This window comes from Rosa chinensis, chromosome 7 (assembly GCF_002994745.2).
Source record: "Rosa chinensis cultivar Old Blush chromosome 7, RchiOBHm-V2, whole genome shotgun sequence".
Lineage (NCBI taxonomy): Eukaryota > Viridiplantae > Streptophyta > Magnoliopsida > Rosales > Rosaceae > Rosa > Rosa chinensis.
Window position 1 is genome coordinate 38,746,102 of NC_037094.1, and position 11,405 is coordinate 38,757,506.

Below are 11,405 nucleotides of genomic sequence, written 5' to 3' on the forward strand. Positions count from 1 at the left end.
GATCCCTTTTTTTTGTCTTTTCTAGGGATTTGGTTTGAATCATATTTTTGCATCTCAACTATTCAGTTTTTAGTTCTTAATGTGTAGATTACTTCTGCAAATTTTCAACCAAATTGATTATCATTAAGGCATTCAAAATGACAATTTAAGATTATAAGTATGAACGGTTTAAGTTTGACATATTTCGTTTGTCCATTGATTTAATTTAGTTTGACACCTTAATGATCACCGATTCAACTGAAAATTTGCAGAAATGATCTAAACATTAGGACATAAAAACTGAACGGTTGAGATGCTGAAATGTGATCGAAAAGTTGGTCTAATGCCCTATCCCTAGAGAAAAAAAAATCCCTTAGTGGAAGGGCCCTCTATATATACAGATCCTATCCAAAGTAGAGCTCTGCTTTGAAATTAAAGTGTGGATTTAAAGTTTAGCACTAGGCCAATAACGTCAATATACAACACTTTTTACACAACGAATTTTTTTTTTTTTTTTTTTTTTGTGATGAAGGAAAGTGAATCATTCAACATGTCTAAGAAACTTTTGTCGTATAAGGCTGTTAAAATTCAAAAGTTTTAGCTAGAAACTCATTGCACAACAATTAGAAGAAAGATTTGTTGTGTGAATGGAAAAAAAAAAATAAGCGGCACATTTCCCTCCTACTTCTGCTCAAACTTCCCTCCTTTATAGTATAACAGTCTAATTGTATCTATTGTATGAGTGTAGCTTGCAAAATGTCATACAACAGTTTTTTTTACTTTGTGTTGTCCAAATGAGGAAGATATATTGGGAAGGTTTGGATGTGCCCCAGAATCACATTCATTCCCCCCAAAGCGAGCAAATTTTGGATTGAAATGTAGGTTACATATATGTACTCCTATAACGTAATTACTTATTTGTGTTGTTTGAATGAAAAACACCTATCCTTAGTGTCAAAAGTGATACTTTGATTGCACATATGTGAGAATTTTTCCTCTTTGCTCCCTCAGCTCAAAATTTAATATGTAGATAATCATATAACATAACTTGATTTATGTGTTGTCTGAGTCTAAGACACAAAATAAAAGAATCAAATACTGCTTTTGACAAATTAATTAGGGCTAGCTAGCTATCGTACCATCTCAATTTTGAGTATTCTCTCACTCCCACTTAACCTTAAGCCCTTGTTTCAACACTCAGACAAAAACTCTCCGTTTTCTTCAAGCCAACACCCATCTCCCTCTTCAGAATTTTCTTCGAGCTAAACAGCCATCTCTCACCCAATTCTAAAATCAGTAAAACTAAAAGGGGAATCTTCGATTGGGGATCCGGGTCTTCAATTTTGATTAGTAGGTTAGGGTTCTTCACCTCCTCCATTATTAACAATGCTGGGTATGGGTAGTAGAACCTCTCTTTTCGAGCACCAAGTTCTCCTTTTGGCCTCACTGGTAACCTCTCTTTCTGATATGTTCATTTTCAAATTTTAAAATTTGTGGGTTATTCTCTGGTTTAAAGAAAGTGATTGAAAAAGATATTTCTTCTTTATCTCTCTTTTTTTTTTTTTTTTTTAAAGATATACAATGGGAAAAATTCAATCTTTAATGTAATTCATGAGTCTTGCAAAGGGCCAATATCTCGTGTTGGTTCTATTTGGATATATTTTTGCATTGATTCTCTGTTTGGCTAATTGATATTGTGCAATTGCTTTGTTTTGTTGGGCTCTAGTGTTTTTAAGGTCTGAGATATGTGTTTTTTTTTTTTTTTTGCGGTGAATCTGCAATTGATAAAGAAATAGTATTCATGAGACCTCAAGCTTCTATTCTTAACAAGTTACTTCCAGTTAGACTTCATACTTCAAGTTACAAACTTTCCAGCTGATGAGGTTCTGTTCTCATAGTAATATTGTTGACACTAGAAACATAATGAGATTTTGATATGGTGAGATTTTTATGTATGGTTTTTCTACTTAATGTGAATCTTTTGTAAGAAGTTCAATTCAATGTTCTCTTGTGTCGACTAAAAACTACTAAAGCAATGCATGACTGAGGTAAATGGAACCTGTCCTACCTAAAAACTACTTTTGCCCTATATTACTATAATTACCAGATAGAACAAAATGATTAAGAAAACTTCTTTGTAATTGTAGTATGCACTTTCAAGTCAACACAAAGATTGCTAGAGCAGTGCAAACCTCTCCACTGAGGAAACTTCACTGCGTGGCTTGTAACGTAGCCAACACGAGAAAATCAATCCACTATAAGTCAAATGAGTTTATAGTATACAAGTAGTGTTGTTCACAACAATCACTTTCACTTAGCAAACAGCTAACTTATTTTACAACTGTTCTAACTCCTAACTTAATTATCACACTATCAAATGAGCCAATCTTCCAATCTTCCTTGCACTCAACGTCTCATTGATCTTGAGAATGAAATATGCAAGTGACAGAGTATGCAAGGGAAAGAAACATATAACATGTGAAGAGAGTTTTTCAGAAAATGATTTGAGTAAACATATGCAGCACACCAACGACAAGGTTAGACATTCAAAAACCCCGCGAATAGAATCAGTTTCAAAACCTTTTATAGAGGAGAAAGACTCCCCCTCAATCAAATCTCTTTTTCATATCAAATAAGATAAATAAGGAAAGTCTTTAAAACTGATTTTGATAAACAATCAATACTTCCTAACTATTTTCAAATCCAATCTATATGATATGCATCTCAAAAACCTTTTAATGCAGATAAGTATATCAAATCTAAATGTAAAGTGATATGGAATGAATACCACCTTTAACTCAAGATCAGTGATAGTGATTCTCCCGGATTTTATCTTCAAGTCTTGCCCGCCTCTTTGATTCCTTGAGTCACCGGGAAAGTTGGAGAAATCCTTTCCTAGTCTTATGCAACTTGTGCTCTCCTAGTAACCTTGGGAAAGATATGTGTTGAAAGGTAATAGCTCAATATCCTTACAATCTCCCCCTTTGGGCATTCCCATTCAACACATAACTTTTTCATCTTTTATCCTGCAAAATAGACTGCACATATAGACACTAGCCAGGAATATTTCAACCGATACTCACACATTAACTTAGAACAGAACTAGCAACCAAGAGTTAGACCAAAAGGAGTTACTTAGATCAAGGAATCAGTTTCCATCCTTTTCCATATCTAAGTAAAATTTAAAACACACCAAAATAAAATAAGCATCCAAAAGAGTTTGGCTTATGCACTTACATGCCAAAATAAAATATTGTCCAAAGAAAAATAAAATGCAGAAATAAAATAAAGAAGAAAAAGAATCTATCTCTCTCCCCCTTTGATTGGGAAAGCCCTTCACTTGTCCTCCCAGAGCTTGGTGATCCTATCATAGGTCTCCTAAGCAAGCATGTCATCGCTGTCGTCACTGTCACACGGAGCAGCCACCTTACGTGTAGCCATGATAGATGGTCCAGAATCACCACCAATAGAGGCTCTAGGGACTGGAGATGTGGCACTGGGCACAGTTTCTCACCGAGGAAAACCAGGAGGATGACTTTGAATGTTCTGAACCTCCATAGCAAGATTTTTTTAATGTGGTGTGACAGTAGATCAGGGAGAAGTTCAGATCAGAGATGTAATCAATCATGCAGGTGACCCGCCAATCAGTCACCATAATGCCATCACGAAGAGAGGAACGCAGATCATCAATGGAGGTGGTTAGGCTTTCCAGGGTGGCAGCAGGCCGAGGGTACGAGTAGGCTGGGATGGAGAGGAGTCGCCAGAAAGCAGCCTGGGAGAGCGGCGAGGCAGAGGAGGTAGACTGCGGCTACACTCACAAGTGGGAGGATGATCACCAGCATAAGTGAGGCCGGAGCGGGCAGCAGCTCACTGACCTTCTTCCTCCAAAGAGAGAGGAGATCAGCGCTGATTAACGCCCGGGTGAGCAGTAACTTTTGTTCGAACCATGATGAGGAAGATGAAAGTGGGAAGTGGTGGTTTGAATCGACACACTGAGAAAACAACCCTAGAAAAATTGACAGAGACTACCAATGCTATATATAGAGAGATATTAGGGTTAGAGAATCCAAGAGACAAGTCGGTTAAACATAGCTTCTCCAAGAAGGAGAAGAGTTATGATAGATTAAATTTCGGAGAACCACGCATGCAAATCGAAATCTCCCCCTACAATAATGCTTTGTCAAGAAGGAAATAACCATATGACAAGGAACATGTAAGAAGGAGCTAGAAAATCGAAACATGTAACCAAGTATCAAGCAGCACAAAAGTTGTCACACCTTTGAATGAGGAAATCGAGCATAGATGAGGTACAGAGAGACACATAACATTCAAAAGAAGATACATATTTTAGCTAAGATGCATTCCCATGATGTATTCCATTAAAAAAGAAAAGTGAAACTCAAATTGACTTCTCAAGCAGGCAACTGGTGAAATATGTGAACATAAAAAAATAGATGGGATCTTGAGATATGTTTAGGGAGAGAAGGGTAGTGAAGTAGGTGAACTGAGAACAATGATCTTCTCCTAAAGGCTTGCAGAACAGGAACAAATTCATGAACATTATATATTAACACTTTGTGCAAGCAGAACTCATGTAGCATGGTACATCTCAACAACTCCCAAACTAGTTGATCTTAGGTTGTTGAGCATAACAAGGATGCTCAACGAGATGGACCTTGAGTTACTGCTTGTATTTGCAGTGGATATCACTGTATAAGATCGGACCATCTCGTTTCTTGCAAACCCTGGAAAGTTCACCACAACCAAGATCTGATTACTTTGAGAGGAGATATACTAATTCCCCACTCTCGTTTCTTACAAAACTTGGAAAGTTCACCACGACCAAGACCTGATTATTTTGAGAGGAGGGATACTTTACTTTGTACAGCCTGTCTGAATTTCGTACCAGTTCACATATTGTCACAACACCCTTAACTCAAGAAACAAATAACATACCACCACTTATATTTATGAGTGAGTGTGCAGAGAGTAACTGATTGAGAGAGTAAGAGTGAGTACACAATCAATGTCTAGAATAAGACATGGTAATAACATAATGCTGAAAATATGAGCAACCATGAAGAGAAGTGTGCAAAGTACTCTAAGTTCAGGATTTCCTCACTGGTTGAAGACAAATACTAGGCTACCTTAATACTTAGAACATATTCCAATGGCATTCCTCAAAAAATCAAACCTAACTGTGTCAAGTGGCTTTGTGAATAGATCACCAAGTTGACTATTTGTGGGAACAAAGCTCAACTCAAGAATTTTTTGTTCAACTAAATCTTTGATGAAATGATATCGGAGATCAATGTGCTTAGTTCTAGAGTGTTGAATAGGATTCTTAGTGATATTTATGGCACTTGTATTATCACAAAAGATAGCCAACTTTGTCACGCCCCTGATTTTATACACAATAAATCGATATATAACCCCATAATTATATATGCGTGAAATGCTCAGCCATCAATACAAAATACTTAGAAACTTATTCCCTTTTAACGCAAGTACATATTGATGCCCTGAACCCACAAATTCTATATTGACTCGCCCCATAGAGTCACACAACACATGAGTTTACGAATTAAATTGTCAACAACAAAATAAAACGTAAATGCTCCTCAGAGTAACTATACAACAGAAGTCCTTATCAACGGTAAAGTCACAAAGATGGCTTCCTACCGTAAAGCTGCAAAGCGCCACCTCAGCTTCAGCCACGATTTCCCTGACCTGCAGGATTAACCCCTACACCATTCCATTGAATAGTGCACCGGGTTTCCACACAACAAAACCCGGTAAGCTTATGAAGCTCGTATGAGTAACTCAAAACCAATTACACGAATTTACGGGATAAAAGCCCGCACAACTCACGTCAACACGAGGAAAACCTTTCGACTCGAGGATAAGGAAAACATACCATGCTTCCCAAAACAATACTCTTCCCCAAAAAGGAAAACACAAAAGCCACACCGTGACGAAATCATATAAATTGTTAACATCACAATTCAAATCTGATTAATTGATCCAACCTGGATAAAACACACACGCACATCAATCATACCTATCGTTAACCTAACAAATAGCATATGATTCTTAGTCCAACCTGGACAAAATACGTACCCAGGAGTCATAAGTAACCTACTTAGATCCATGAGGTACCATGGCAGACATACTAGCGCTCTAGCTTATCGTAACCACTCGCCCGGCTAACTGCGTGATTCCTTATTTCTTACCTTGGTCATTATCAGCGACCTGTCACCATCTGTGACATATGATCTTCAGACCCCATCCAATCTCGAAATCAACCATTGGTCACCATCTGCGACCTATCACCATCTGTGACATATATAATATGATTCACAAGTCCTCCCAGGACATTTAAAAGAAAGAATCCCCGAAACTCTCTTTTAAAGAAACACGTACTCATGAGCATCAGATAGCTCCCCACTAACCCCATGATGTACCAACAACAAATCAGTCCAACCTAGACACACAACACATCAACACAGATTCACCACGAAGCCACTAGTACATGAATACGTATGTATATATATATGTACACACATAGTCATTCACTCATAAATGCAACCAATACATGAATACATATGTATATATATATACCCCATAATATATATATGTACACACATACTCATTCACTCAGAAATGAAACCAATACATGAATACATATGTATATATATATACCCCATAATATATATATGTACACGCATACTCATTCACTCAGAATTGCCACAATACATCTATGGTAACTAGACTCAGAACACAGATAAATCATTGGTTACCATCTGCAACCTATCACCGTCTGTGACTCTTGGTTTTCATACCCCGTCTGGTCTTAGAACCAACCGTTGGTCACCATCTGCGACCCATGTTTTTCAGACCCCATCTGGTCTCAAGTCAACGTTAAGTAAGTCACACCTGACCTAAAAACGTTACGACCATCTAGTTCCGGCTTTCCCATCCCTGCTCACCATCTGTGACCCTTGGTACAAGGACCAATACATTTAAAAAGAGTCACGCTTGACTCAAAAATGTAACATCAAACTCAATACTTTTCAAACAATAGAAAACATCTTTTTCTATAATATTGTTTCCTGAAAAGTCATACTTAACAATAATATGAACACCATCATGCATATTATTATTCATCACAATCATCCACAAGGATATATATATATTTCATCTAAATATATATATGTAGTCATTCGCTCAGGAATGCCTACTAATACCAACTATAGTTTGCAGTTAAATAATTAACGCCAAAACAATAATGGTAATTCTGTTCATAATGAACCTTGTGAGATTACTCACCTCGAAACTCCCGCTGCGTCTTCAATACAGAACAAGACAGCCAATCCACAAAATAGCCGTCCGAGGAGTACTACGTCACGTACCTAAGGAATTACAGCTCTCATTCAGTCAACGAATCACAAGGGATAACGTTCGAAACCCTAAATCGAACCAAAATTCCCAAGGTGACGCCAAATGAGGCGAAACCACATCCGAGACCTCCCAAAGTCCTCGGAATACGTCCACGATCGATGTGACCAAACCACAAGTCGATCGGACGCTCAAATCCTCAAGGATCGAATAAATCGATCGGTATGAAACTGCAAAAATCATAACAATTCCATACGAACTCCAAAATTTGCATATTATATATCGAAACGCTCGTATCAACGAGTAGAACATATATAATACCAAAACCAATTCCTTAAGTGGCCGGAACACCGCCGGAACGCCACCACAGACGGTGGTGCACCGCCGCCGGCCAAAAACACATTATTTCACAAAACTCCCAACATCAAAAAGCTTCATCTAAGCATGCTTGTGAATTCTCATAACTGGATCGAAGTCAGAAAACAAGCCTAAGGGATCGAAAACTACCTCACAAGCCGTGAACAGTGATCCAATCCGAGTTGATCGAAGTTTCACGTGAATCGATCCAAACAACCACCAAGGATCGATCAACGAGGCCGCTCTGAGCTCAACCAAGGAATCGTTGAAGCCATGAAGTCGCCGGAGTTGTGTTTTCCGGCCGGGTCCGAAAACACCAACCTGCACCGCCTTCTACCGCCGCTACCACCGAGAATCGGCGATAGAGAACACCACAGGGACCACCAGACGGCGGAGACGATCCTGTCTGGAAAATTTCGTCGCCGGAGATGGCCGGAGCTCGCCTGAAACGTCGGGTCGGATCGACCGGGTCCGGGTCGGGTCAGTCGAAAAACTTCGACTCTGAAGACGCGGACGAGAGAGAAGAGAGAGAGAGTGTGGTTTCCGGAAAAGGAAAGTGGAAAAATGAATATATTTTTCTGATTTTTCCTATATATACTAAAATGGAAACTTTTTCCAATAGCCATAACTTCCTCATACAAACTCCGATTTATGCGTTCCGCATGTCCACGAACTCGTATCGACGCGCTCTACGACTTTCGTGAAGGAAGTTTTTGGAGAATCTCAACGTATCAAAAGTCAACCTTGAAACCCCCCCTAATTCCACACTTTACGAATAAAAATTCGTCCAAAACACTTCCGCTCCGTCCACGAGCCACGAAAACGTCCGATACCCACAATTTAAATTCCGGAAAATCCTCGGAAAGTAAATACGAATTTCTGGGGCATCACAAACTTACCTTGAGAAATTTCGTAATCCTTGAGCATTTGCTTCATCCAGAGCATTTGGGTGCAGCAACTCCCAGCTGCAACATACTCAGCCTCAGCAGTAGACAGTGAAATGCAGTTCTGTTTCTTGTTGTGCCAAGCAACAAGATTGTTTCCAATGAAGAAGCAGCCTCCAGAGGTGCTTTTTATGTCCTGCAAGTTCCCTCCCCAGTCAACATCTGAATATCCTGCAATCTCCACATTAGTGTCAAAGGTGTAGAAAATATCACAGTTAACTGTACCAGCAACATATCGAATGATTCTTTTGACAGCTTCTAAGTGAGATTCTTTGGGATTAGCTTGAAATCGAGCACACACTCCCACACTATAGGAGATATCAGGCCTACTGGCAGTGAGATACAGCAGGCTACCAATCATGCTTCTGTAGAGTGTGGAATCAACTAATTTCCCATCCTGATCTTCGCTCAACTTCGTAGTGGTGCTCATGGGATTGTTGATCACCTTTTTGGATTGAAGACCAAACTTTTTGATGAGATTCTCAGCATATTTGGTTTGTGAGAGAAATAGACCTGTATCAATCTGCTTAACTTGCGATCCAAGGAAAAAGGTTAGCTCACCACACATGCTCATTTCAAATTCACTTTCCATGACTGATTGAAATTCTTTGACAAAATGTTTAGATGTAGAACCAAAAACAATGCATCAACATACATTTAGGCAATGATAATATCATTTTTTACTTGTTTGACAAATAAGGTTTTATCAATAGAGCCCCTATGTCACGCCCCTGATTTTATACACAACAAAATCGATATATAACCCCATAATTATATATGCGTGAAATGTTCAGTCATCAATACAAAATACTTAGAAACTTAATCCTTTTTAACCCAAGTACATATTGATGCCCTGAACCCAAAATTTCAATATTGACTCGCTCCACAGAGTCACATAACACACGAGTTTACGAATTAAATTGTCAACAACAAAATAAAACGTAAATACTCCTCAGAGTTCACTACAAGCGGAAGTCTTTATAACGGTAAGGTCACAAAATTGACTTATTACCGTTAAGCTGCAAGCACGCTACCTCAACATCAGCCACGATAAACTTGACCTGCAGAAATAACCCCTACACCGTTGGAATGGTGTACCGGGTTGACACACAACAAACCCGGTAAGCTTTTGCAAGCCCGTATGAGTAACTCAAAACCACAAAGCAAAACACATTTCTTAAGTCACCCAACCTAAATAACGATAAGCATACATCTCACACCTACAGCCATCTGCTTCAGTCTTCCATCTCATGCTTACATAGGTCAACTCGTGACTAAACTACATGCTCAGATTCTCAACCTAGCATCTCATTACACAAATTCCCCATCAACAAAACCTCTTTAGATAATGTTGAAAATCCCTTGACGCACAACGGTGAGTCACAAGGATCACACTCATTTCCTTCCCACCGGAAACCTTGTCATCAACAAGACATCAAGGTGAAAACAATGAATCACCTTCCTATCCTGACACAGAGCACAATCGTCACCACTATGGTTTTCAAGATAAATCAAACCATCAATCAATCAAATCAAGAAGAAAACAAGGCAATCACAATTCAAAACAAGCAAAACAAGTCATGGTAACCCCTGCATATAATTTAGTTCAGGAGGTCACACTAAGTCAAGCAATTCAGACCATAGTAATCCCACACTCTGACGTCTGTAGGTAGCCCCCAACCATCACAGCAGTCCTCTCTATCTTTGTTAACTTAATAACAATTCAACTCCGCTACCGAGCTGTCATCACACTGATCATCACATAGATTTCATCGATCATCACACAGATAGCCATCATCCTACTGATCATCACACAGATATCGCCGATCATCACATAGATAGCGATCATCCAACAAATCGTCACACAGATATCGCCAGTCATCCTACTGATCATCACACAGATATTGCCGATCATCACATAGATAGCAATCATCCAACAAATCGTCACACAGATATCGCCAGTCATCCTACTGATCATCACACAGATTGCTATTATCTAACTAATCATCACACAGATATCACTGGTCATCACATAGATAGCGATCATCATATAGATTCATTGCTAGTCATCACACAGATAGCAATCATCGCACATATTCATCACACAGATATTGCCGGTCATCACATAGATAGCGATCATCACATAGATTCATTGCTAGTCATCACACAGATAGCAATCATTACACAAACATCCCTACACAAGCTACACAGATATTTCTACACAAGCTTTACATGACAATCATCACAAAGATTCACCACGAAACCACTAATACATGAATACATATGTATATATATACATCCCATAATATATATATACACACACATAATCATCCTCTCAGAATGCCACAATAGCAACTATAGTCGTAGTTAACCTAATAACTCCAAGACAATAGGGTAGTCATGCTCATAACAAATATCGACCATATTCATAAAAAATATTGATCTTGCTCATAACAAATATCGATTCTACTCATAACAAATATCAATCCTACTCATAACGAATATTATCCTGCTCATAACAAATATCGTGAGATTTACTCAACAAACGACAAAGGTAATTAGTTCACTAATGAACCTTGTGAGATTACTCACCTTGAACTCCTGCTGCGTCTTCAATACAGAACCGAACCAAAACTATCACCAACAACTCGTCCAAATACTTCGTCAAGTACCTAATCACAATTGGTTTTCACTTAGTAATAATTCACAAACGATTTAAGTCCGAAA

General features: G+C 38.6%; 1 protein-coding gene across 1 annotated transcript; it reads right to left on the bottom strand.

The window, feature by feature from the left end:
- Positions 1 to 4,569: 4,569 nt before the first annotated feature.
- LOC121050649 (secreted RxLR effector protein 161-like) lies at positions 4,570 to 9,108 on the bottom strand. Its single transcript, XM_040511437.1, has 2 exons — positions 8,634 to 9,108; positions 4,570 to 4,724 (listed from the first exon to the last, which is right to left on the bottom strand). The coding sequence occupies exons 1-2, from the start codon at positions 9,106 to 9,108 to the stop codon at positions 4,570 to 4,572; spliced, it is 630 nt and encodes a 209-aa protein (XP_040367371.1).
- Positions 9,109 to 11,405: the final 2,297 nt, after the last annotated feature.

Bases quoted from the DNA above. Each gene is read 5' to 3' on its own strand.
- LOC121050649 (XM_040511437.1), bottom strand. From the start codon at position 9,108: ATGAGCACCACTACGAAGTTGAGCGAAGATCAGGATGGGAAATTAGTT. The intron at 4,725-8,633 runs GTAAGTTTGTGA...TGAACTTTCCAG, and splicing joins GGATTACGAAATTTCTCAAG to GGTTTGCAAGAAACGAGATG.